Raw genomic sequence first — 27,793 nt, 5'->3', positions numbered from 1 at the left:
TGGCTGCTGCGGGTGCGACGGCTGCCGCTGTCGCCATGTCACATACTGTGCAGATGGCTCAAACTTTAAATAACTTGTCGGCTACTACAGCCAGAGCTCTGGATTTACAACAAGTGGCCTTTGCACAATTAAAAGGAGGACTGATGCTGTTAAATCAAAGGATTGATCTTGTGCAGGAACAGGTTGATATCATGTGGCAGTTGGCTCAGCTGGGATGTATTCAAAAATATGAAGGGCTTTGTATCACTGCTATTCAGTACTATAACTATACTCAGGCAGCAAATTTGTCTAAACAACTGTCAAGTTATCTTTTAGGCAACTGGACGGGAGAATTCGACCAATTGATGTTGCAGCTACGATCGGCCATTGTCGTGGTAAACTCCACCCGGATGGATGATGCCCTGTTACAAGATGTTTCCTCCTGGATTTTGACAGCTGTGGATCATTTGAAGGAGTGGGCGGGATTAGGCTCCCTTATCGGTATCCTGGCATTGGTGATCTTGCTGTGCCTGTGGTGCATATGCCGGATTAGGAACTCGCAGCGCAGGAGTATGGCTATGGTGGTCCAGGCTTTCACTGCCATTGAGGCCGGACAGTCCCCCCACGCGTGGCTTGCCACGTTAACGGAATAGCACAGGGTGTGAGGCAAACGCACTGCACTTGGGCAAACGCACTGCACATGGGAATCACTTCCTGGCGTGAGCCCAAGAAGAGCATGTTGGGTTGCAAGTGGGTTGATGCCCAAGGTCCCACCTCTGCAAAAAAGGCATCGGACGGGCCTGGTCGTCACTGGGGAAGGCGCCCCTCAGGCGAAGACCAGTGCAAGGTCCTTTCATTAATGTTTTAGACAGAGGCCCAACCTCTACTCTTACCTGTCGCTTAATAAAACAAAAAGGGGGAGCTGTGGAGAGCTGCGGGAGCCGACCAAAGATGGCGCGGCCGCATGGCACGGCCAAGGCAAAGATGGCGCTGGCTTCCGCCTTCCGCCTTCCCGATGGCGAGTGCTCTCTGTGAAAAACAACTCCTTATATGGCTATGGCTTGGCTGCTGGCTTGCTTCCGTGTTTGCGACCCTATTGGTATATGCCACGTGGCACCTCGGGATTGGCCATCCAGGAGGCTTATAACCGGAGTGCGGGTTCGGGGAGAGAGAGAAGCTAATAATCAAGGTTCCTGAATAAACTGCTTTGAGAAGAATCCCGGGTCGTGTCTTCCTTGCTGGTCGAGGTGGACGCGACACAGAAATATACAGTTAGGTCAGAGAATGGACTTGAGTTACCATAATGAAAACATGGAAATGTTCAACTTCCTATACTAGTAGCTTAGCAATATAGTGATATTCAAGCAGTGATATATGATAGGTAGAAAGAATAATTGAGACAGGAAAGAGAAAGGAAAAAGCACAGTAGATAATGTACTCATTAGGAAGTATGATAGTATAAAGGACAGATTACTCTGGAGGAATCACAAAATATCCATTAGAATGCAAATGTAGGAGGACTTGTTGGGAATGTGCTATGTCTCTAACATAACCAGAGAAATGAATAAGAGAAACTTGTTTGTTCAAAGAAGTCCTCACATTAAACTAAGATGTGATACAGATTGCTCTCAGAGCTTCTAAACATTCTAGGCAACATCTATGTTTATCTTAACATTTGTTTCTTCCAGAACCTGATCTCTCCCTGAACCTGGAGAAAGAATTTCTCTCAGGTCTTATCAGGATGATGTAGCACTTGGGGGCAAAGATGCAACCTAGGAGACCTGCACTGGAGGCCAAAATGGAGAAGACCTCCATGGCCACCATGGCCTTCCCCTTGGTGCTGTGGTAGACAGGCAGGAAGGTGAGCCACACACTGCAGAACACCAGCATGCTGAAGGTCAGGAACTTGGCCTCATTAAAGGTGTCAGGCAGGTTTCTGGCCAGAAAAGCCACGGTGAAGCTGGCCAGGGCCAGAGAGCCAAGGTATCCCAGGACACAGTAGAAGGCAGTGAGGGAGCCCATGTTGCATAAGATGATGATGTACCCATGTTCAGATTGTGCATCTTTGTCCACAAAGGGAGGAGCGATTTGCAGCCAGAGGCCACAGAGGGTCACCTGGATGAGAGTGCAGATGGGGATGAGGAGGTTAGGAAGCCAGAACAGCAGCCACTGTCGCGTGCTTCTCCCTGGAGCAGTGAGTGTGAAGGCCAGAACTACAGTGATGGTCTTGGCCAGGACCGTGGAGACAGCCACAGTGAAGACCACTGCGAATATGGTGTGCTGCAGGATGCAGGAGGCTGTGTGGGGACGGCCAAGGAAGAGTAAGGAGCAGAGGAAGCAGCAGATGAGGGAGATGAGCAGGATGTAGCTGAGGGCCCAGTTATTGGCCTTGACAATGGGGGTGTCTTGGTGCTTGATAAACACCCCAAGAACAGCTGCTGTGAGTGCAGAGCAGCAAAGAGCTGTGCAAGCCAGAGCCATACCCAAGGGGTCTTCATAAGCCAGGAAGCCCTCAGTTTTCCTCAGGCAGTGATTTCTCTGGATGTTGGCAAACTGATGATCTGCACACCTGACACACTGCTCCATGTCTGGTGAGGTGTGAGAATCACTATTAGTTTGTGGTCAGTATTTGTTTTTCTTCTCAACCCCCTTCATTCAAGTAGCTAGCTCATTTTCCCTGATTCACCAGTTGACCTGTATTGAGTTCAATATCAATAGAGTAACTCTCTATATCAAAATGCTTTAGCGTCTAATCTCTTTCTCACATTTCTTCTTCTTTCCCTCCTCTCTTTCCGTTTTTATGTTTTTCTTTTTTCTTTTCTTTTCTTTCCTTCCTTCCTTCCTTTCTTTCTCTCTTTCTTCCTCTCCTTCCTTCCTCCTTCCTTCCCTCCTTCCTTTCCTCTCTCCCTCCGTCCCTCCCGCCCTTCTTCACTTCTTCCTTCTCTAGTTCCTTCCTTCCTTACATCTGTCTGTCTTTCGTCCAGTGCTTGAACTTTGGCCATGGGATGTTTTCCAGAGTATTCATGCTCAAAACTACCACTCTACCCCTTGAGCCACAGCTCCAATTACAGCTTTTATGGTGCTTATTGGTAACAAAGAATCTTACTGAGTTTCCTGTACATCATTACATTGAAGCTCCATCTTCAAATCTCAACTGCCTGAATCGCTTGGATTACAGGTGTAATATATAATTACCAGCATTATGTGTTGCATTCTTGACAGGTCATATCACTCTGGCTCTCTGCTACTCATTCAAGACATAATGGAGAATAGAGAATCAGCCCAACCACTTCACTTTGTACAAGAGGGTCTAATCCAAACCTCAATCTCCTCATTACACCAAACACAAACTTCTGGAGCATTTGCTCTGTGTCAAGAACAGTGCTCCTCCACTGATATGATAAGGTCTGGGAAAGATCAGCTGGAGGAGGGAGAAGAGAAATGAAATGGAGATGATAAAGTACTTCGGAATCTTTTATATTTGAAGAATTGCTAGTCAGCCTAGTGCCAGTGTCAGACATGGAGTGACCATAACAAAGCCCCTTGTATTATTAGTGCATGCTAAATAGAAAATAAAATTTAATTAGAAATGAGCAGCAATAGGCACTCAGAAATGAAAGGCTGTATTACATCCACAATTCCATGATGATTTGCATATCATTTCATAGATCAACAACTGGTCCTTGATATTTTCTTTTTTTCAGTGTTTAGCTCTTATTTTCTCCATTTCTCCCTTGTTTATTAAATATGTTTTTATTGTAAAGATACTGTACAAAGTGGCTACAGTTATATGATTAAGGTAATGAGTACTTTTCCTATCGAGCATTGTTCTCCCTTTTTTGTTTTTTTATTTTTTTATTGTAGAAATACTGTACAGTGTAGTTACAGTTACATGAGTAAGGTAGTGTACATTTCTTATCTAGCATTGTTGCCTCCTCCTTTGTTTTTCCCTTACCATCCCCTCCTTGTCCACCTCCCCAAGAACTCCCCCGACAATGCCAAAGTTGTAAAGTTCTTTTTCAATATAGTGTCTTGTACATCTACTGGTTAAAATGGGTCAAGCTGTATCCCTATTTAAGCAGTTTGTTTTTTCCTTGCCCTCCCCAAATTAGGAAAATATATATACAAGATTCAGGGCACCAGAACCCAATACATTGAAAACAGGGGTTTAACCATGGGGGTGGAACATACCAAAGTAACAAAAAATCACATGGTCATTATAAATACATTAAAAAAGAAAGAAAAACCACTAGTGTTCCTATCTTGGTGTTCATTTCGCTTAACATCAACTTATATGGTCATAAGTACATAGCTTTCAACCTTTTCTGCTTCCCCTAGACATATAGTAGTTATTACAAATAATGGAAACCATGGGTTCTTTAAATACAAAAAATGCGATTGAGGAGAGGGGAACATGTGTATTCTCAAGATGAAGCCTGTAATAGATTAGAAAATACAATCAGAGACATAATGGAGGTGCAGTGGGTGTTTCTTCTAAGGAGAAGTATGGTTAACGGTAGCCTTGGAACTCTGCATGAGGGTGCATGTGTGTTCCTGCCATGTTACTGTAGATCACTCCACTGGCTTGCATGGACTGAAGTTTAGGAAGGAGAGATGGGGAATTTCTCTAACTAACAGACTCACCTGTCACATTAGAAATCTCATTCTCTGGGCAAGGAGTGCAATCAAAACAACAGGTAGCATTTCCCTCCAGAGAGGTCTTTCTGAATCCAGGACCACAGCTCTCACTGCACACAGACTGAGGAGTCTGAGAATATTCAGATGAAAGTTAGTGACCATTTATGCTTTTACCTGACATCTGAGCTACTCCAGTGATTTAGGGGAAATGATCATCAAAACACATAATATTTATATGCATACAGAAAATGAATTTACTGAATCTTCTTACAGTTTCATCTGACATGAGCTGAAGAACATGTGGGGCCTGAACACCCAGCACTCATACTATCGGGAAGTCATGGAGCCTTGAAGTGTTGGATGTTAATTCTAGGAAATTAGGAAATGGAAGTTAATCCTGCATCCTATTCTTGAATTCAGGTGATCTGTTTACAGATGAATAAGAGCATGAGAAGAAAATCACTCAGGGAAATTTCAAACCCACGCTCTAAAGCATGGCTAATTGCTTTGGAGGTGCTGCTGTACCCAGGGCCATTGACATCACTCTTGGCTTCCTAACTGTCATGAAGTGGGTTAATTTTTCTGGCAGATGCTCCTTTCATTACATCCTGTCTCACTAGACTAAGAAGCAACAATCTATCCAACCATGGTCTGAAATCTCCAGGCAGAAGCAAAGCAAGCCCTTCTGCCTTCTCATTTGATTCCCTCAGATATTTTGTCACAGTGCTGGAATGATGATTCACAGGGGTCATTTCACTTTTATGATATTCACTATGCAAACATAGAACAACATATTGGTCATGATATGTTCCCCTGTTCCCTCCATGAATCTGTTAGTAAGAAACTTCCAGAAACAGAAAGTTTTGAAATGTACACCACTGAGCCATAGTTTCATTGAAGAAACTTTAAAACAGGATAAGCTTATTGCTCATTTATATATAGATCATGCCATTATGGTTAGAAAAGACTGACCCTGGGGGAGAAATAAGGATGTGGTGACATTGCCTACAAGCATTGTGATCATAACTTGACTTAGGGAATTGTAAGCTCTTCCTACAACTACTTCCTAATAACAATACATTTTTTTTAAAGGAGAGAGTTCCAAAAGTAGAAATGACCCACCTTGGTAATTCCTATGGGCCACTCTATCAGATTTTCAAACAAAATCAGTTGTTGACCATGTGGCCTAGAGGGAGAAAACTTGCCAACTTTCACCTTTTGTCCCAGACCTTCTGGAAAATTCCAAAAGCTCTTAATGTCATACTCTGCCTCCAATTTCCTTTCCTCATTCAAAACCACTTGATCTCCAACAGGATTGGTAAATTGGATCTTCTTCAAAAAGGGATGCAGCTAAAAGGGACACATTACAGTATGGTGAAGTGCTTCCCAGTGTTATCACAGAACCCCAGAACAATGGATTACTCTTCATTCCCTTCCCCTTATTCACACACCACAGGAATCCAACCAACTGTATCAAATGCAGGCCCACAGCAGACTAAAGTGTTACCAAGTTCTAAAACCTGAGTATCCAGGATGGGATGCAGAAACTCAATTTCAAGGGAATGAAACTGCAGCCATAACCAACCAAATAATGAATTATCATATGATAGACCTCAACGGACTCTCTAAATTGCATTCCAATCACTTATTTTGTGATTCTGATAAGAGAATCAGTCTGAAATATGGGTAAATAATAAACTAAGTAGTATCATAGAATATTTGTGACAACTATGAAAGATTACCTTAATCGACTTAGTTCACTGCATGTGCGTGTATGTGTGTGTGTGTGTGTGTGTATGTGTGTGTGTGTGTGTGTGTGTGTGTGTGTGTGTCTGTGTCTGTGTCTGTGTCTATGTGTGTATGCCTTCCCTGTGGTGGGACCTCACAGCTTAGGCACTCAACTCTTTTTTTTTCTGTTCTTTTCAAAGTAATCATTCTGTCCATTGAGCCACAGCTCCCCCTCTGTCTTTTTGGTAGTTAATTTTAGTCATGAGTGAGCCACAGGTGTGAGCCACTTGTGTCTAGGCAATATTAGGTTTCCAAGAACCAGTCACCGTTAGAGAAGATCTTCACTAGCCATACAATGGACAAGTATATCTAAAATATACTTGGAACTCAAAAGTTAAATACCTCAACAACAAATCCTCAAAGAAACAACTGCCCAATAAATAAGTGGGCTAAAGATTTAAAGAGAAGCTTCTCTGAAGAGGAAAGAAGGATGGCCAATAGACACATGAAGAAATGCTCAACCTCCCTATCACTAAAATGAATGTAAATCAAAACAACGTTGAGATACCACTTCACTCCAGTTAAAATGGCTAAAATAAAGAACTCTAATAACAACAGATGCTGGAGGCGATGTGGACAGTAGGGAACCTTACTGTATTGTTGGTGGGAGTGCAAACATGTTTAACCACTTTGGAAAGTAGAATGGAGGTTCCTCAAAAGACTCCACATAGAGCTCCCCTATGACCCAGCAATCCCACTTTTGGGCATTAACCCAAATGTTTACAAACAAGATCACTCTAAAGCTACTAGCATGACTATGTTTATTGCAGCATTATTTACTATAGCTAAGATGTGGAACCAACCCAGATGCCCATCAGTAGATGAATGGATCAAGAAAATGTGTTATATATGCAAAACGGAACTCTATACCTCCATCAGAAAGAATGACATTGCCCAATTTGTTAGGAAATGGAAAGGCTTGGAAAAAATTATATTAAGTGAAATAAGCCAGGCCCAAAGATACATGGGTTCCATGGTTTCCCTAATTAGCAATACCTAGTATATGTATGAGTCAAGCAGAAAAGGTAAGATAAGGTGATGTTAGGGAAATGAACACTAAGATATGAATTCAAACTTTTTTTCTTTCATGTGATTGTTTCTATCACATTTATAAGATTATTTCTTTGTTGCTTTGTATGTTCCTCCCCCACAGTATAACCCCTGCTTTCACTGTATTTGATGTTAGTATATTTTTTGGAGAGGAAGGGGAAAAACAATCGTTTAAATAGGGATACAGGTGGACCCATTGCAACAATGAGATGTACAAGTCGTTATGTCGAAAACGAACTTCACAGCTTTGGTTTGGGGGCGGGAAGGATAGGATAGGGAAGACAGGGGGGTGGTCGATGGGAAGGGATGGGAAGGGGAAACAAAGGAGGAGGCTACAATGATTGGTAATGAATGTACTCATTATCTTGTCCATGTTATTGTAACCCCTCTGTACAGTATTTTCACAATAAAAAAAACTAGTCACCCTTCATCGGTTATTATAAAAAGGTGAAAGGAGAATTTGAATATATCCTATTGAAAAGGGGATCGCTTTTTCCACACATAGTGAGGATGGGGACAGAAGACACAGCACTTCCTTGTCATGGATGCAGTGTTCTTCAAGAATATTGTCTTCACAGCTCTACTGTCACTTCATGGAGAGCACAACAGACTTTCTTGTATTTGCCAAAATTGTGCCAGACAACCTAGTAGCATCTGCTATGAAAGCTTATATAGAAGTTCTGCATGCCTAGAGTAGGTCACCCAAAAGCAAAGCCATTACCTGTGAAGAGAGAAATGCTGTGAGTTGCCCATTGTGCACTCTTGGCTCTTCCATGAAATGAAGAAACATCTGGTGGAGGGCATGAGCCACAGCATACACAGCATTGTAGATATTGTAACTCTCATCTGACATGGTCATGTCAAAAATGTGCCTCAGCAGCCAATGCAGTGTGGCATTGTATGAACAGTGCCCCAAGTCTCTGCAGTCAGACTTAATCAGTAGGCTATAAACAGACTGAATCCATGACCTGGGAAGGGAGTTATTTGCTGAGTTCTTGGAGAAGGCCTCTGTCAGAATAAAATTGGTGAACTCAGCAGTGTTTCTATGATGGTGAGAGAAGATAAGAGGTGCATGGAAAGAGTCAATCAGAAAATGCCTTTTAGCAATAGTCACATCATCATAGGGTGAGTTCATGACCCAGACTTTGCCTGTAAATACAAAGTGCCTAAATTTAAGAATGAAGCCCAGTAGAAATTTACTGTCCGCATAAATGATAATCACATTGGTTGATAAGTCCATTAGCTGGCGCTGCATCGATAGATCATTTGAGTAATCTGAAAGGACACTGTAAGTGATCATGTTCTCAAAGGCAAAGCAGACTCTACTCTTGCCCATCTCTTCTCTCAATTCTGAGAGGAACCACACATTATAGTTTTCTTCAGTGATGAATAGTCCCACCCAGTTCCAGCTGAAATGAAGCATCAAGGAGACCATGGCCAGGGCTAGACCTGAGTCCTTGGCAGCCATCTGATAGACAGTACCAAACTTTCCATGGTCACTCAGGAGAGGATCAAAAGCCCCAAAGGTGAACTACAGGGAACAAATGGAAACAGCATCAGGAAGAGGATGGTCATAGGCAAATCTCAGTCCTAATGTGAACGACATAACAACTGGTAGTACAGTGGTGGGAAGAAAAGTTTGCTTATCCCATTTGCAAAGTCATCTCCCATGTTCTGAAGTCTTTGTAGACATGTACAGATAAGGCTCAGAACTTTGGGTCATCTTTTCCTCTCTTAACAACCCTCCTTTTATTTGCAGCAATGAAAACGTGTATGTCCCACCCACTTTTGGAGGCTTCTCCCTGTGAGATTATGCATTTGGAAGGGTTTGTGATACCACCTCCTCTTCAGCCTGTTGAGGACTGTGAGATATGGAGTCACTGTGGATATGGCTTCACATCTGCCCACCCCTCCCAGCCTCACCTGTGGAAGTTTGTAGAGGTCCAGCAGTGTCCCTATTGGGACAAATGTGCTTGAGGTTCCTGTGAGTGCCGCTATAGCTTTGCTGTCTCTTCTGCAGGTGTAATTAGGGATGTTTTTATTCCTCCCAGACAGCCAGGTGAGTGGATCCTCTAACAGATCAGTACCTGAGTAATGTACAGTATAGATCTCAAACCCCAGAGTCATGTTGGGTAGCAGATGGGGATTCTTGTTGATCTCTTCCACAGCCAGCAGCAGGGTGTGAAGCAATTGGTATTTCTTTAAGTTGATCCTGCACAGAAATCACCAAATTTGGGTAGGTATACAAGTATTACAAATGATTAACTGCAAATCTCATGACTTTGTTGAATCAAATGTTGATTTCTACACACAGTAATATGTATAGATCCAACGGGATGGCATTCTAATTTGGAGTCTAAGAAAAGTTCTTAGAATTCGGAGAGTTCCTGAACAGGTCTTGATCAGCATACATGAGATGACTATTCTTTTGAGATTGTAGAAGAGAGAGGGAGGGGGGAAGGAGCAAGCTGGCTTTTCCTCTCTGCCCTGTATGGATATGTGAACAACACTGCTGTCTGCTGTGACATAGGAGCAGGCCCAGATCACATGCCAAATCATTTAGTACCTTAAATTAGCTGTGCATATGGAAAAACTCTTAAGAAATACAATTCCAATTGGGAGTAGATTGTCCACCTGAGTTCAAGCAGTATGAGCAGAGAGGCAGGGCCTGCTGTGTTAGGAGTAAATAGGAAAGCAGGCTGCTTTGTTTCTGTGCTCGCTTGCCACATATTTGCCAATGGTGCATCCTTCTGCAAAGAAGTGAATCTTGCCTTGTGAGGAAAGTAAAGAAATCACAGAAGTACAATTAATGGCATGTGATAGAGGCACATTAAGCTGACTCAGAGAATGTCATCATTCAAGGGTATTCCCCAGAAGCAGAGCAGGATGGCAGCCTAGAAAGCTACAACGTAAAGATTGCCTCACTCTACAAAGAACAGATGAGAGTCAGGGAGTGTGGACTGGAGGATACTTCTCTAGTCAAACAAACAACAGCAAAGGATGTGTGAGAAAAGGGGGAAGACGCCATCTCCCTGTTCCTCCCCATTACCAGCCTTAGTTGCTCATTATTTGTAGAAACCCTCTGACATTGCATGGAGGGAGAGAATTAAAGTTAAATCTCAGCACCATCCCCATACACTCAGACCAGTGCTGGGCAAGTGCTTATAGTCTCTACTTTTGGGTATAGACCTTAAATTGTGCCTCTGGAACTAGTTTAGGACAGAGAAGGAAGACACTGCCACAACCTCCCTCCTCCAATCTTGTGAACGACAACAGGTATGGGTACAACCTCCTAGTGATCAGGGCAGAAGATTGGGTCAGAGTTTTTCTTAGAACTCTTTGTCAGGCCTGTCATGAATGACCAATAATCCAGAATAAACTGGAGGCACTCTTTGGTGCTAGCACCACAGCTTCCATTAGAATCTTTCAGGAGGTTTTGGAAGGTCGCTGAGGCAGACCAAATGCCTTCTGCATCAGTTTCCACCATGGATGGAGTAGGCTGACATCTGTCTTCCTACTTAACCTGGTGAAGGCACTGTGGCTATGTGACTCTTTTGTCATCTGGCTCAGTCCAGTCTCGTTGCACAGTGAATAATTTCAGGGAACACTGACCTAGAAGGACAGTGCTCAAGATGGCACCAGGCAGAAACTGAAGTCGCTCTAGGAATCCAGTGTGCATTTGTCTATAGCCGCATAAGCTAGAGTGTAGCTGAAGGGTAGCCACATGACAGTTTGGGCTTTGGGGGTGCTAGATAGCCTGTGTAGATGGTGCTGTTCACCAAGATGGTCCTGTGGCTTGCTTTTTTTTTTTTTGTTGGTTGTGGGGTTTGAACTCTCGGCCTGGTGTCTGACTTCAGCTTAAGACTAGCTCTCTAGCACTTGAGGCACAGCGCCTCAAGTGGCTTTCTTTTGTTTTACTGGAGATAAAAGTCTCACAGACTTTTCTGCCTGGGCTGTCATTGAACCCCTGTCCTCAGTTCTCAGCCTCCTAAGTAGCTAGAATTCTAGGCATCAGCCACCCATGCCCAGCTGTGGCTTCCTTTACAAAACTTACCATGCTGCTGTAGCATTGCATGGTTTTCCATCCCAATTATAATAGGTAAGACAGGGAAGTAAGATGGTGATATTGTCCTACAGCTTAGTGTGGGCTAAGTAATAGCATTAGAACTCTGCCATGACCTTATAGCGAGGACAGCCTCTGGCAGACTCTGTAATCACTCAAAACCTGAGAGAGTCATCTACCACCAGACAATCTGAATTCTATATTAGCTATCACTAATTGTGTATGGTTGTGGGCATCTTGGCTCATGAGTACACCTCTACCACATTCAACCTGAGTCAATCTTAGTTCTCATCCAGCACTGTATTGCTCTTGATTGCAGTGGACTGAGGATGCTGTACTCAGGCAGGATAGACTAAGGAAAATGAGGCCTGGTTAATGCAAGCTCAAAGCTTGTCCATCTACTTCCCTTAATATTAAGGGAATGAAGTCATTTAGGGGAAAATAGAGAAGAATAGATTAGTAAAAAATGAGGTATGGGAAACTCACAGCAAACAGAGAGCTATTCATCCATCTACATAACTTAAGATTAAGGGACCAAAGTCATTGAGCACAAAAAGAAGCTGGATAAATTAAGGAAAAAAATGAGTCCTAGAGAAGGCAACTCAAAACATGTGATTTAGAAACAGGGCCACCATCTTTACTTTAAAGAGAGGCAACAGTTTGCATTGCTTCCTGAAAGATGCATTTCTCATCATATGAATTAACAGTTGTCTTGTAGGGCAAATGCCTTCCCCCCAAGATGCTTCCCCAAAACTTAAGCAACATCCTACCCCAAATATAGACAACAGCACGCCTTCCTTCCCTCAAGGATAATTATCTGTAAAGAATGGCCAAAACATACAGAAACTCAGAAAGTGAAACACTAGGTGTGATTAGAGCAAAGATGACAAACCTATGTTTGTGTATCTTTGAAGTCAGACGTCCTGCATTTACCATCTGAATACCTATGGCAGCCCAAGAGCTGTGTGTCTCTCCTCAGAGTGTGTCTTTGCCTTTCTGTTTCCTGTTTGTCTACCTACTTGTTTGTTTGCTGCCTTACTCAAGAAAGCTCTGCCACATTTTCTTCCTGTTGTGACTTGTCTAGAATTTCTTCTACTGCAATCAAAGTCCAGGATCCCAAGTGCCTACTTTTAGAGGGAAACTTCATTAACCATTAACTGTCATCTGTTTTGGTGATCCTGCTGTTTGGTATTCCAGGTGTAGTAGAGTTCTGGTGGCCACAGATGTGTCTAACGCCTGTTCCAGCACACAGATCTTGCTATTGTAAGGCAGAATCCATGCACAAGGCCATTCCCTGTGGATGAGGCATATGGGCCCCCTGTGCACCCAGAAGAAGGCATATTTGGACCCATGACTCATTGGGGTTCTCGTGAGGTTGTTACAACCACAGACTTTTTGTCACTAAAATTGCCTTTGGTTTTCTCTGGTACTGAAGTGGTTTATTGCCTCACAGCTGACTTCTCACAGGTCCTTGGCTCCCACTAGTGTTGACATTGTGGAAGTCACTACAGACTCAGGAACACTGACGCCGGCCTGGAATTTCTGGAAAGACAGGCACAAAGCCAGACCAGTCAGACTGTTATAATTTGGAGACATTTCAAAGGCCAGATGGTATCACATGCCAATATGAATCAAGAATGTTCCAGAACAATGAGTTCTCCTAGCATTCAATATAATCATTTTAGGGAAATTCTCATAGAGAGAATCTCAACTCTCATGGATGTTTGCTGATGTCATTGTGTACAATGTAACTGAGGCTTGACATTTAGAATGTCAGTAATACTAAACATGAATTGGGAACTGGTGGCTCAGGCCTGCAATTATAACTACTAAGGAGGATGATATAGGAGAATTATGTTTTGTAGTCACTTTGGGCAGTAATGTCTGTGACAAATTTTATGTGCAAGCAACTCCATGGAAACTGGTGCAGAGCTGTAGGTCAAGTGGTAGAGTGCCAGTCATAGCAGAAAAAATGCTAAGGGACAGCCATCAGGACTTGAGATGATGCATGAGTACCAGAGTGTATGTGAACTTGCACACACAGACACACAGACACACAGACACACAGACACACACACACACACACACACACACACACACAGCTCAATTAGAGAATAGACAGAGAAGAGGATAGCTGTGACATCTCCCTCCTCACATGGGTTACCTTTCTAATGCTGGGTTTACACATGAGCCCCATCTTTCTCACTCACCTCCTCACCACATTAATTTGGATTCAATATCTCTCATAAATCTCTCATGGAATAAAGTATTCCTCTCCTGAACAAACCCCATACAGGGTGTTTCCACACAACTTGTCTGAGAAGATTCATCCATGACTTCCCTAGTTTACAGAGAATTCTATAGATCTGACAGTAGTGAGCTCACCTGGGTAAAATGCATGAATGAAAGTGTGTATAAAACATATGAAAAAGCCAGGTACCTTTGCTCATGCCTGTCATCCTATCTACTCAGGAGGCTGAGATCTGAGGATCAGGGTTCAAAGCCAACGAGGGCAGAAGAGTCCATGAGACTCTTATCTGCAATAAACCACTAGAAAATTGGAAATGACACTGTAGCACCAGCAATCGTGCACTTGTCTTAAGCTGAATACCACAGGGACAGCATCCAAGCCTAGAGTTCAAGACCCATTACTGACACTATATATGAAAAAAAACATTCAAATCTAGTTTAGGAAGTAATGAGCAGGGAAAAATAAATAAGTCTAGAAACATGTTAGAGAACAAGGAATGGAAACAGAGTTTCTGGGAATGACATAGGAGACAGGCCAAGACATGGATAGCAGGACAGAAGCTTACTTACATTAGTGAAGGGGAAAAAATCAAATCTGTCATCCATCTCTTATTACTGATCTGTCCAGCAGCTCCCCATTCCCACAGCTTTGCTGACATGAAATAACCCCAGAAGCAGAAAGTGCATGTCTATCCTAAGAAACATTGCCCTGAAGGCGGTCCAAACATTGGTCCTGTTTTGAAAAGTATAAAGAACAGAATGGATTGAAGATTCCCTGGTCTTTGCCCTATGGATGGGGACATTGCACTTTAGTGTCTTTGTATGCACTCTTGGTCACCCCAGTGACCCTGAGTAACAGTGATGAGTGGAGGAGTCACAGTGATGGTGGGGTGGTCGGACATCTCTGGAAGGGGAGTGGAATGGAAGACAGACAGAAAACTCTGTACCCTTGGAAGAAAGAAAAATATTCATTGGGAACACCTGAAATGAAGTAGAGCTGTTGTAGTGAGGGCAGTGTAGAAGATGCAGAGCACATCAGTGATTGTGTCCAAACTTTCCCCACCTCTGACTGTAACACAAAGAGAAAATTCAAAATTTAAGAAAATCCAAGAAATCACTTACTGAATATTCTGTTGCTGCAGGGTAGGGTCATCCAAGCCTTGAACGACCAATTCCCAAGAATAGAGGGAGTAAAATCCAGCAATGACCACATCTCCCCTGCTGCATGCCACAGATTTGTCTGTGCAAATGCGTCTGCCATCTTCAGAGAAAGTGATCAGGAGAGGATGCTGGAGGAGAAGCAGTGTCAGAGCCACAGGGAACATTGCTGCTGCTTTGACATGGAGCTGTGATTCTGTATGCAGACTGTGCCTGCAGCGTCAGGGTGGTGTCTAAATGGATCTTCAGTTTTTGTGGCTTCTTGTTACCTGGAAGGCCTCCACTGTCCTAGAGGAATACAGAGCCTGTTCTGCCCTCTGGCTCTGCATCTGGGGCCCAGCTTCAAGGTCAAAACAGAAGTTAGAAAACATGTGAACAATCTTCCTCTCCACATCGTCAAGACCATGATTTCATCCAAGACTGTAGATAATGAAACTCCAGGGATGGATTCCTCTCTTGTTGAGTTGTTCACACACTTGTGTGAAAGCAAAACGTTGAAAAGAAAAAAAAGCACAACCAATCAAGGGTCACTAGGGATGATGGGAATTGATGACAGCAGTGGATGCCATGTGAAGATCAAATGATCATAGAGCGCCATGGCCAGCAAAGGTCCAGTCAGAGTTATTGGAGCACTGTGAAAGATGATAATTGGGAGGCCAAAACCTAGGGAAAAGGGAGACACAGAAGTTTGGTGAAATGACCCATTAGGTTTTTATACCAACTGCACATGCACAAGAATCCAGAGGAGCTAAATGTATTTATTTACTGCTGCTGGTGTTACCAACAGTGTCCTGGAATTCTACCATTACAGACCAGTACTTCAAGGTCAATGCACATATCCAATAAGAAATTTGTGCTGTGAACCTTGAACTTCTTCAGTGCTTGCATGTTGTTGACCATCATTCTGTACCTATCAATATATTGGCAGTCCATTGTTAAAGAGAGATGTTCTATGATCTATGACTTTCTGGGAATGTAGCAGGCCTGCATACTGAGGATCCTGGTAGCTGTGGGTGTATGGATGGGTCTTGCTCTGCTGTGTCCACATCATTTCCTGAGTGCTCCGGGAATTCTTGTTCCCACTTGGACAGCTGTGTGGTGCCAGCACCCAGGCCCAGAGTTTAAGACCCGAGACTGACAAAAAAATAACAGCATCAATGATATTATTCAGAACTTCCTATTTTTGTCAAGCTATGATCTCTGTCTTCTGTGTTGTTATTTCTATTTCATATCCTTCATCTTTCTGTACTTCACAGTGAATTTCCAGCTTGGCCACCTAAAGAAATGAAAATGAGCTGATGTTCTTATGGGTTTTGTTTATTTGGTGCTGGTTCTGATAATTGAAGCCAGGGTCTGGGTGTTGTTTCTGAGCATTGTTTTTGTGTAAAGTGAGTGCTCTGCCACTTGAACCACCTATATATTCTGACTTTTGTTGGTTTACTGGAGATAAAAGACTCATGAACTTTCCTTCCCAGGATGGCTTTGAACCATCATCCTCACATATCAGCTCTCTGAGGAGCTAAGCTTACAGGCCTAAGGCACTGGTACTCAGCTAAGTGTGAGCAATTTTAATGTAACTTGTGACTGTTTAAACACAAACTGTTACAACTGTGTTTGCATTGGGCTCGCTGCTCAGGGCAAAAGACATGAGATCAGAATCATTCTGGTACGTTGTCCTCTTTGACAAAGTAAACATTCATTTTATTTTGCTGAGAATCCAGGAACAGGTGCCTTATATCTTAGACTTTTTCCTTAGAAATTACTTTATACTAACTTCCTTTACTATTGGAGTATGATGAATGTATAAGGGCAACTACCTATTCATTATTAGCCCCAAATTGTAAGTTTATACTCAATAAAGGGCAAAAAGTTATTGGATTTGAAGTTTCCTTTTCTCTAGTGGGTAACTGATCAGAGACTTCATACAGTTTGATGTAGACATTTGATATGTCAGTCTAACACCCATTCGCTTTATTTAGTTAGGCTGTTTTGGTTCTCCATGAAGCTTTATTGTAGTAAAATTCATTAACATCCCTGTGTTGAATACATAGTTGTCCAACAATAGCAGCCATTACATAAGTACCTACAGAACAGTGAGCACTCTCTTCTTTGAGTCATTGTAAATGGAATAATCTGTTGGGCTTCCAGACATTTCTATCTTTGTGCAGATACTTTTCTGTTTTTCAGGAATGGCCCAGCAGAATTAGAGACAACACTGTGTGTGTTTCTGTCATGCATGTGTGGGTGACATCACTCCACTGAGCCACAGCTACAGCATTGAATGATGTCAAGATCTCTGCACTCAGAGATATGGGCCTGCTTGTCCGTTAGACTCCTGACTGTATAACACAGTGGTGGCCTGACAATACTCCCACTTCAAGCTCCTCAACACTTTTGATGTCTTAAGGGACTCTTCTGAATCATTCTTGTTCTCATAGAATTGTAAAGAACACTGAAAGACATGGAGTCTGGCGTATCAAATGTTTTTGTCCTCTCTTTCGGGATCTTTTTCTCTTCTTATAAGTGATTCCATTTCTCTATCCCGAACAGTACATTAAAAAAAGGAGAGAATGAAGATGTATAAATGACCCACCTTGGTAATTCCCATGGGTCACTCTATCAGATTTTCAAACAAAATCAGTTGTTGGCCATGTGGCCTAGTTGGAGAAAACTGGTGAACTTTCACCCTTTGTCCCAGACTTTCTGGAAAATTCTAAAAGCTCATAATGTCATACTCTGCCTCCAATTTCCTTTCTTCATTCAAAACCACTTGGTGTCCAACAGGATTGGTAAATTGGATCTTCTTCAAAAAGGGATGCAGCTAAAAGGGACACATTACAGTATGGTGAAGTGCTTCCCAGAGTTATCACAGAATCCCAGAACAATGGATACACAGAGATTATCCTTCATTCCCACCACATGATTCACACACACCACAGGAATCCAATCAACTCTAACAAATGCAGGTATACGGTGGAATAACTTGTTAAGAAGTTTCTAAAACCTGGTTATCCAAAATGGAATGGAGATACTCAATTTCAAGGGACTGAAACACCAGCCACATCCAACCAAATATCATTATTTGGTTAGAATTTATATTAGAATTCATTTCTAATATGACAGACTTCTATCACCTCTTTATAATGGATTCTTATCACTTATTTTATGATTGTGATCAGAGAGTCAGTCTGAAAAATAGATAAACAATAAACTAAGTAAATTATAAAATATTTATGACAACTGAAAGATTAAAGAAGACTTAGTTCATTGTGTGTGTGTGTGTGTGTGTGTGTGTGTGTGTGTGTGTGTGTGTGTGTGCCTACCTTGTGCCTCAACCACAGGGCCAAGGCACTCAACTTAAGGTGTTTTTCTTTTTCTTTCAAAATAAGCATTCTATCCATTGAGCCACAATTCCACCTCTTTCTATTTGGTTTTTAATTGTAGTCAGGAGTAAACCACAGGTGTGAGCAACTTGTGTCCAGACAATCTTAGCTTTTCAAGAACCAGTCTCCCTTGATCAGTTATTTTAAAAAGGTACAAGGAGTATTTGGATATATGCTATTGAAAGGGGATAGTTATTCCCCACAGAATGAGGATTGAGACAGAAGGCACAGCATTTCCTTGTCACGGATGCAGCGATCTTCAAACCATTGTCTTCATAGTTCTACAGTCATTTCATGGTCAGCACTATAGGCCCAGTGTCTCTGGTATTTTCCAAAATGGAGCCAGATGACCTAGTGCTATCTGCGATGAAACCTTCAATAGAAAGTCTACATGCCTAGAGCAGATCACCCAAAAGCAATGCCATTACCTGTGAAGAGAGAAATGCCCTTGTTTGTGCATTGTCCACTCATGGCTCTTCCATGTGATGAAGAAATATGTGGTGGAGGGCATGGGCCATGGCATACATAGCATTATAGATGTGGTAACTCTCATCTGACATGGTTATGTCAAAAATATGCCTCAGAAATAAATGAAATGTGGCATTGTATGAACAGGGCCCCAAGTCTCTGCAGTCAGACTTAATCAGTAGGCTATAAACAGACTGAATCCATGACGAGGAAGGGAAATTATCTCCTGAGTTCTTGCACAAGGTCTCTGTCAGAATAAAATTGGTGAACCCAGAGGAGTTTCTAGGATGGTGAAAGAAGATGAGAGGAGCATGGAAAGAATTAGATTTGCATATGAAGAAACTCTCAAGAAATACAATTCAGTTTGAGAGCAGATTGTCCACCTGAGTTCAACCAATATCAGCAGAGATGCAGGGCCTGCTGTGTTAGGAGTAAATAGGAAAGCAGGCTGCCTTGTGTCTGTGTTCAATTGCCACACTTTTGCCAATGAGGTACGCATCTGCAAAGAAGTAAATCTTCCCTTTTGAGGAAAGTAAAGAAAACAAAGAAGAGCTGGGAAGGTGGCTCACTGGTAGAGTGCTTGCCTTGTATGTGGTCCTGGGCTCAACTCTTCAGCACACATAAGCAGAAAAAGATGGAATTGGTGCTGTGGCTCAAGTGGTAGAGTGCTATCCTTGAGCTGAAGAGCTGAGGGACAGCAACCAGGCCCAGAGTTCAGGCCCCACAACTGGCAAATAAGGAAAACAAAGAAATACAATTCATGTCATGTAGTAGAGGCACACTAAGCTGACTCAGAGAATGTCATCATTCAAGAGGATTCCCCAGAAGCAGAGCAAGATGGCAGCTGACAACGAGAGAATATAAAGATTGCACCACCCAACAAAGAACATATGAGAGTCAAGTGGTGTGGACCAGAGAGTACTTCTCTAGTAGAACAAAACAACAGGAAAGGATGTATGAGAAAAGGTGGAAGAAGTTATCACCATGTCCTCCCCATCAACAGCATTAGTAGCTCATTATGGACAGAAACCCTCCAACATTGTAGGGAGGGAGAGAATTAAAGTTCAATCTCAGCACCATCCCTGTATCCTGGGACTAGTGCTGGGGAAGTGGTTGTAGTCTCTACTCTTGTGTCCAGACCTTTAGATTGTGCCTCTGGAACTGGTTTAGGACAGAGAAGGAAGACACTGCCACAACTTCCCTCCTCCAATCTTGTGAACAACAGCAGGTATGGGATACAACCTCCTAGTGAAGAGGGCATAAGAGTGGGTCAGGGTTTTTCTTAGAACCCTGTGTCAGGCATGTCATGTTTGGACCGAATAATCCAGAATAAACTAGAGGCATTGTTTGGTCATGGCACCCCAGCTTCCATTGGAATCTTTCAGGAGGTGTTGGAAGGTCCCTGAGGCAGAACCAAATGCCATCTGCATCAGTTTCCACCATGGGTGGAGTAGGCTGACACCTGCCTTCATGCTTAGCCTTGTAAAACCACTATTTCTGTGTGACTCTGTTAACACCTGGCTCAGTTCCAGTCTTGTTGGGCAGTGAATCATCTCAGGCACCATTGCCCTAGAAGGACTGTGCTCAAGATGGAATCAGGATGAAACTTAGGTTGCTCTAGGAATCCAGTGTGCATTGGTCTACAACAGCACAAGCTAGAGTGAGGCCTCAGTGTATCCACATGACTGTTTGGGCTTTCTGGATGGGATATTAAGCCTGAGTGCATGGCAGTATTCACTAAAGTGGTCCTGTGGCTTTTTTGCTGTTGGTTGTGGGGCTTGAACTCTAGGCCTGGGATCTGACCCTGAATCCTTCAGGTCAAGGCTAGCTCTTTTACACTTGAGCCACAGTTCCACCACCAGTTTTCTTATGTTTTAGTGGAGATAAAAGTCTCTCAGCCTTTTCTGTCTGGACTGGCTTTCAACCCTAATCCTCCAATCTCCGCCTTCTAAGTAGCTAGGATTACAGGTGTCTGCCACCGGTGCAAAGATTGTGACTTACCTGACAAAACTTTCCATGCTGTTGTAACACATCCATGTTCTCCATCCCACTTGTCATGGGTAGGACAGGGAAGCAAGATGGTGATATTGTCCCACAGTTTAGTGTGCCCCAGGAGATAGCACCAGACTTGTGCCATGACCTCATAGCAAGGACAGCCTCTGGGAGAGCTCTGTAATCATCTCAGAACCTGGGAAAGTCATCTACCACCAGAGAATCGGAGTTCTACTCTAGCTATCACTAATTGCATATGGTTGGGGCAATCTTGGCCCATGAGCCCACCTCTACCACATACAACCTGGGAATATCTTAGGGCTCACCCAGGGCTGTCCGGTCTTTTTTTTATTGTGAAAATACTGTACAGAGAGGTTACAATTACATGGGCAAGATAATGAGTACAATTCTTATCACCCCCTGACCTCTCCCCACCAAAGTTGTAGTTTGTTTTTGACATAACGACTTCTACATCTAATTGTTGCAATTGGTCCACCTGTATCCCTAGTTAAACGGTTTGTTTTTCCCCCTTCCCCTCCACAAATTATATGGACATCAAATACAGTGAAAGCAGGGGTTATACTGTGCGGGAGGGACATACAAAGCAACAAAGAAATAATCTTATAAATGTGTTAGAAACAATCTCATGAAAGAAAAAACATTTGAATACATATCTTAGGGTTCATTTCCCCAACATCAACTTATCTGACCTTTTCTGCTTGACTCAGACATATACTAGTTATTGTAAATAAGGGAAACCATGGGACATAGGTTTGTTTGGACCTGGCTTACTTCAATTAATATAATTTTTTCCAAGCCTTTCCATTTCCTAACAAATGGGCAATGTCATTCTTTCTGGTGGATGCATAGAATTCCATTGTGTATATATACCACATTTTCTTGATCCATTCATCTACTGAAGGGCATCTGGGTTGGTTCCATATCTTAGCTATGATAAATAATGCTGCAATAAACAGAGTCGTGCTGGTTGCTTTAGTGTGGTCTTGTTTGTGAACATTTGGGTAAATGCCTAAAAGTGGGATTGCTGGGTCATAGGGGAGCTCTATGTGGAGTCTTTTGAGGAACCTCCATACTGCTTTCCAAAGTGGTTGAACAAGCTTACACTCCCACCAACAATGCAGTAAGGTTCCCTTCTGTCCACATCCCCTCCAGCATCTGTTGTCATTAGAGTTCTTGATTGTAGCCATTCTAACTGGGGTGAGGTGGGATCTTAATGTTGTTTTGATTTGCATTTCTTTTATGGCTAATGAGGTTGAGCATTTCTTCATGAGTCTATTGGCCATTCTTCTTTTCTATTCAGAGAAGTTTCTCTTTAAGTCTTTAGCCCACTTTTTTTACTGGACAGTTGTTTGTTTGAGGATTTGTTGTTGGAGGATTTAGTTTTTTGAGTTCCAGGTATATTTTAGATATGGGACCCTTGTCAGTTGTATGGCTAGTGAAGAGCTTCTCCCAATCCATGGGCATTCTATTGATCTTGTTAGCTATATCCTTTGCCATGCAGAACCTGTGCAACTTCATGCAATCCCATTTATCCAACCTTTCTTTGATTTGTTGTGTTTCTGGGTCTCTATTAAGAAAATTTCGTTTGGCCAAGATTTTGTGGAGAAGTTTTGCATCGATGTTCATCAAAGAAACGCTTCTATATTCTCTTTTTTTGATGAGTCCCTGCCTGGTTTTGAGGGTTATGATGGCTTCATAGAATGAGTTCGGTAGTGAACTTTCTCTTTCAATTTAATTGACCAGTTGAAGGAGTATTGGTGTGAGTTCTGCTTTGAAATCCTTGTATAATTCTGCTGTAAATTTTCCGGTCCTGGGTTTTTCTTTGATGGGAGGTCTCTTGTTGCTCTTTCTATTTCAAGGCTTGATTTGTGTCTTTTTAGTTGGTTTAACTCATGCTGGTTTGGTTTTGGGCATATCGTTTTTTGCTAGGAAATTGTCCATTTCTTCCAGATTCTCAAACTTATTATCATAAAGGTTTGAGAAATATTCCATTACAATGTTCTGAATCTTGGTGGTTTCTGTGGTGATGCTTTCATTCTCATCTCTGAGTTTGTTTATGTGGGTGTGTTCTTTTTCTGATAAGATTTCTCAGGGTCTGTCAATTTTTTAACTTTTTTGAGGAACCAACTCATTGTTTTGTTGATTTTTTCTATGTTTTTTTTTTGGATTCTAATTAGTTTAATTTGATTTAATTTTAATTATTTCTTCCTGTCTACTGGATTGGGGTTTATCTTGCTGCTCTTTTTCAAGGAAGTTAAGATCTCTCATTAAATTGTTGGTTTCAGATGTCTCCAATTTGTTGATGTAGGAACTCAGAGCTATAAACTTGCCTATGAGTGCTGCTTTTGCTGTGTCCAGAGTAGTTGGTAATTTGTGGGTTCATTTTTGTTGAATATTATGAACATTTGAATTTCCTTTCTAATCTATTCCATGATCCAATGGTGATTCAACAGTGTGTTGTTCAGCCTCGATGTGTTATAGGACCTTCTTTGGTGGCTTTTGGTGTTGACTTGTAATTTTAATTCCCTTGTCTGAGAGCATGCAGGCCATAACTTCAATGTTTCTGAATTTGGATCAGTTTGCTTTTTGACCTAAAATGTAGTGTATTTTGAAAAATGTTCTGTGTGTTGCTGAGAAGAACGTTTAATCTGATGCTGCAGGGTGAAATATTCGTAGATATATGTTAAATCTAGTTGATCTATGCAGCTGTTTAGATTTGCGGTTTCATTTTTGAGTTTTTGCTGAGTTGATCTAACTAGTGAGGATAGTGGTGTGTTAAAGACTTCAACACTTAATGCCTTTGGATCTATGTGAGATTTGAGGGAAGGAAGTGTTTCTTGGATAAATTAGGGTGCTCTATTGTTTGGTGAATAGATATTTAGAATTGTGATATCTTCCTGAAGGAGAGATCCCTTAATTAGTATGTAGTGATCTACTTTTTCTCTTCTCACTAATTTAATTTGAAGTCTATTTTATGTGATATTAGGATTGCAACTCCCGCATGTGTATGGAGTCCTTTGCTTGGTAGATTTTATTCCAGCCTTTCACTTTCATAATATGTTTGTTTTAATTGGGAAGGTGTGACACCTGAAAGCAGTATAGAGAAGGATCTTGCTTTTTAATCCAACTCGGCAGTCTATGTTGCTTAATTGTAGAGGTAAGTCTGTTAATGGTGAGAGTTAGGACTGAGAACTGTTTGGTAGTTCCTGCCATGTTATCCACCTTCTTAGGTGCTGTGACAACTTGGTTCTTCACATGGTTCTTGGATTCTCAGTTTGGGTGAAGTTTCTTGGCCTTTATTGTGGTCTTGTTGGTTTTCTATATGTAGGACATCTTTAAGTATCTTTTGTAGGGCTGGTTTGGTGGGGATCTGTTGTTTGAGTTTTTCTTTGCTATGGAAGGTTTTCATTTGACCTTCATTATGAAGGAGAGTTTAGCTGGGTACAGTATTCTTGGTTGATAGTTGTTTGTCTCTAGGTTGTGGTATACATCATTCTAGCCTCTTCTTGCTTTAATTGTCTCTGCTGAGAAATCTGAGGTGATTCAAATTGGTTTCCCTTTGTTTGTGATTGATCTATTCACCTTGACAGCTTTAAGAATCCTTTCCTTGAGCTGAATTGATCCTGTGCAGATTATAATGTGATGGTGGGATGTCCTGTTCAAGTCTCGTGTATTTGGGGATCTAAAAGCTTCTTGTATCTGAACAGGCCTACCTTTTTGTGTATTTGTGAAGTTCCCTGATGGGATACTGTTAAATAAATTTCCTAGACCATTAACTTCTGTCTCTAGTTGCTCCTCTACATCTATTATTCTCAGCTTAAGACTTCCGATGGTGTCTACCAAATACTGAATCGATGTATCACATTTCGTGGATTTGTCTTGGATAATTGTATGCTCTCTCTCTATAATATCTTGGCTGTCTCCAATCTCTGAGATTCCATCTTCTGTATGGTCTAACCTACTGTCAAGACTTTCTACTTTTTATTTATTTCATTCCTTCTAATGGTTTGGCTTTGATGGCTTCAAATTCCTTGTTGGAGCTTTGTTTTAGATATTGTATGAACTTCTTTACTTCCTTAATTTGGTGTTCAGTGTTTATTCTCAAATCACTTAGTTGATTGGTTACAGTTTCCTTGGACTCCCATTCCTTCTGTCCAGCTCCCATTGAGCGTTCCCTTTGTGGTCTGTCTGGATTCCTTCAGCTGTCTGTTTATGGATTCCAATATACCTCTATTGATCTTTATCCATTCTTATCCTGCTCACACAATTCCTGTCTTACTCTTTGATTAGCTTCCTCATGCTCATACAATTCGTGTATTTTTCTTTGTTCTCAGCCTGCTCATGCAATTCCTGTCTTTCTCTTTGGTTGTTCTCAACCTGCCATGCAATTCCTGTAGTAATCTTTGATTAGTTTCCTCATGCTCATGAAATTCCTGTATGAAATTTTGGTTAACCTGATCATGCTCGTGAAGTTCCCATATTAATCTTTGGTTGCCCTCATCTTGCTTCCTATCATGGTCACACTGAATCCTCTACACATTTTCATACCTTTCATTCACCATGTTTACCAGTAGTGTTTGTAGAGCTTTTTGGGAACTCTCTTCTGGATTTTTCATTAAATGTACTGTCACCTCATTATCATGAGTGGGAATTGAGATACCCGGACTTGCCATTTTTCTTGTCTTTCTCCGGCTTGTTCTGTCCATTTGGTAGGAAAGTAACACCAATTTTGTGCTAGAACACTATTTTAAGGCAAGCATCAACCAGAGTCCTGTAGTTTCACTTTAAACTGGCTGCAGATAAAATCTAGTTCAACAGATACAATCTATTCATCATCAAACAACAATGGATTAATGGGCTAAGGATATCAAAGAAGGATTCAGATGACCAGAACTTAATAGGTTTAGGGAGAATTGTGAGGAAAAATAGGATTAGAGGAATGTTTTGAGGTAAAAGGAAAGAGTGAATTTAACCAAATCCTAATCTCAGAGAGGGAATGGATAAGACTTAATGAAATGAAAGAGATAAAAAAAAAAACAAGAAATAAGAAAAACAAACATTTAAATTTAAAAATTTAAATACTTAAAATTATAGAAGAATAAAGAAATGATAATGGTGAAGAAAGGGATAGGATGAGAGAAGGAGAGAGATAAGAAGGAAAAATGAAAAAATAAAATTTAAAAATGGAATACCTAAAAATTATATTATTATAAAGAAATAATACTAGTATTAAAGAAGTTAAGCCTATGATGTTGTGAATTAAGTAATAAATTCCTGGATTAAATATGTACACAATGAGGGAAACGGTGTAAGAACCAATGACGGGTATATATTTGGGGATCAGCAGAATAGCAATTAAACACTCAAAAAAAGAAAGAATAAAGGACTAAATGGCTAAAAGAGATTTCACATACACACACCTGAAATAAATATTATGAAAGAAAAAAATGATAAAAAACATTTTTTTCAAAAATTTATAAATTAAGTAGAAAAAAGAGTTCTTTAATTTTTTTTTGGTGGAGAGAGATCTTTTATTTCCCCGCTGTCTGTAACCAGTCTCTTGGTGGAGTCTCTGGTCTGCTTGTGGTGCTTTGTTTTCCTATGGCTTGATTGGTTTCTTAAGTTTGTTAGAGCAAGCAGAAAGAAGGTGTGCCTGTCCCAGGACTTTGTGATTCTCCTCCCATTCTAGTTGAGTGGGAGGGAGTTCTGCTTTGAGTATCAGAAAAGCTGGAGATGTCTGTTTCCTCTAACTTGGAGTTGCTGTGCTGAGGCTAGGTTCTGGGTAGGATTGAGGCCTATCAGCAATCAGTAGCTTTTCTCTGAGGGGCTAGCTCCTAAGACACACATAGAGCCCAGCCTGGAGCCATTCTCAAGGTTTATGTTTACTGAGTTTCAATTCTTTGTGTTTTACACCTTCTGCTGTCTAGGCTGCAGTTTGAGGGGCGGCCTCTGCCTCTGTTTACCCAGTGAAGAAAGTCACTCTTCCCGAAGTGTAGCTTCCTCTCTCTGAGTGGAGCTGAACCTGGCAAGTCAGGTCAGGTTCTTGTGACCTGTTGAATGGCTCCTATGGTTTTCTTTTAAGGCCTGAGTTGGAGCTAGCTGCTCTGGCAGGGCAGTTGTCATTAAAAAAGATGCAGATATTCTCCGGTGGTGGGGGAGGGCCTAACTTCCCACTGCTGCTCCATGAGAAGGATTGAGGTTATCTTGCTTCTACTCATGCCAGACTCCGTTCCTGGGCTGTCCCTGGTCTGCGAATAGCATGATGAACATTTCTGCTCCTTGTCAGTGCTTGCTGCTGGTGAATAGAAGCTGTTCACACACTGTGTCTGGCGCCTTTGTCCTGGATCGTCTCTGTTGATATGGTGGCAGTGGTAACTGCCGCCGTCATCGCCACTGCCACCCCCGCTGTGGCTACAGTCAAGTGCTCAGATCTGTCTTCTTGACCAGGCTGCCTGGATTTTTCCTCTCTGACCAAACTCTCTGTAATGTGATGGCACTTTTGGTATGATTCTCTAGCCTAGGACTGTTCACTGGAACACTAAAACTGCTTTCTATGAAAGACCTTCTTTAGCCTCCAGCATCTCCTCAGCCATCTTACTCCAGAGTGATATTTTGGATTTGTACTATTGAAAAGTTGAGAGCTTATATCACACAAAGTGAGCATGAGGACAGGAGTCAGAGCAATTCCTGACCACAGATGCTGTGTTCTTCAAGTCACGTCATGGAGAGCATGACGTGGTAAGTGTATCTTGTATTTTCCCTAAAGGCGGCAGACTACCTAATTCCATCTGCTATGAAAGATTCTAGAAAGTCACTGTGCCTGGAATATATCACCTAAAATAAAAGTCATTACTTGTGAGGACAGAAATGCCCTTGGTTGCTCACGGTGTGCTGGTGGCTCTTCCCTGTGATGAAGAAGCACCTCGTGGAGGGCGTGGGCCACGGCATACATGGTGGTGTAGATATTGTAACTTTCTTGTGACACGACCATATCAAAAGTGTG

General features: G+C 41.9%; 1 protein-coding gene across 1 annotated transcript; it reads right to left on the bottom strand.

Moving 5' to 3' along the window:
- Positions 1-1,647: 1,647 nt before the first annotated feature.
- On the bottom strand, positions 1,648-27,178 carry LOC122119619 (vomeronasal type-2 receptor 116-like). Its single transcript, XM_042693625.1, has 9 exons — positions 27,112-27,178; positions 15,458-15,589; positions 15,196-15,266; positions 14,716-14,837; positions 9,379-9,667; positions 8,177-8,986; positions 5,740-5,967; positions 4,624-4,747; positions 1,648-2,567 (listed from the first exon to the last, which is right to left on the bottom strand). Exons 1-9 carry the CDS (start codon positions 27,176-27,178, stop codon positions 1,648-1,650), a joined length of 2,763 nt encoding a protein of 920 aa, XP_042549559.1.
- Between the last annotated feature and the right edge of the window lie 615 nt (positions 27,179-27,793).

This window comes from Dipodomys spectabilis, unplaced genomic scaffold, assembly GCF_019054845.1.
Source record: "Dipodomys spectabilis isolate Male_0828 unplaced genomic scaffold, ASM1905484v1 ptg000173l, whole genome shotgun sequence".
Lineage (NCBI taxonomy): Eukaryota > Metazoa > Chordata > Mammalia > Rodentia > Heteromyidae > Dipodomys > Dipodomys spectabilis.
The sequence above is the reverse complement of the archived record's forward strand: the minus strand, read 5'-3'. Positions and strand labels throughout refer to the sequence as shown.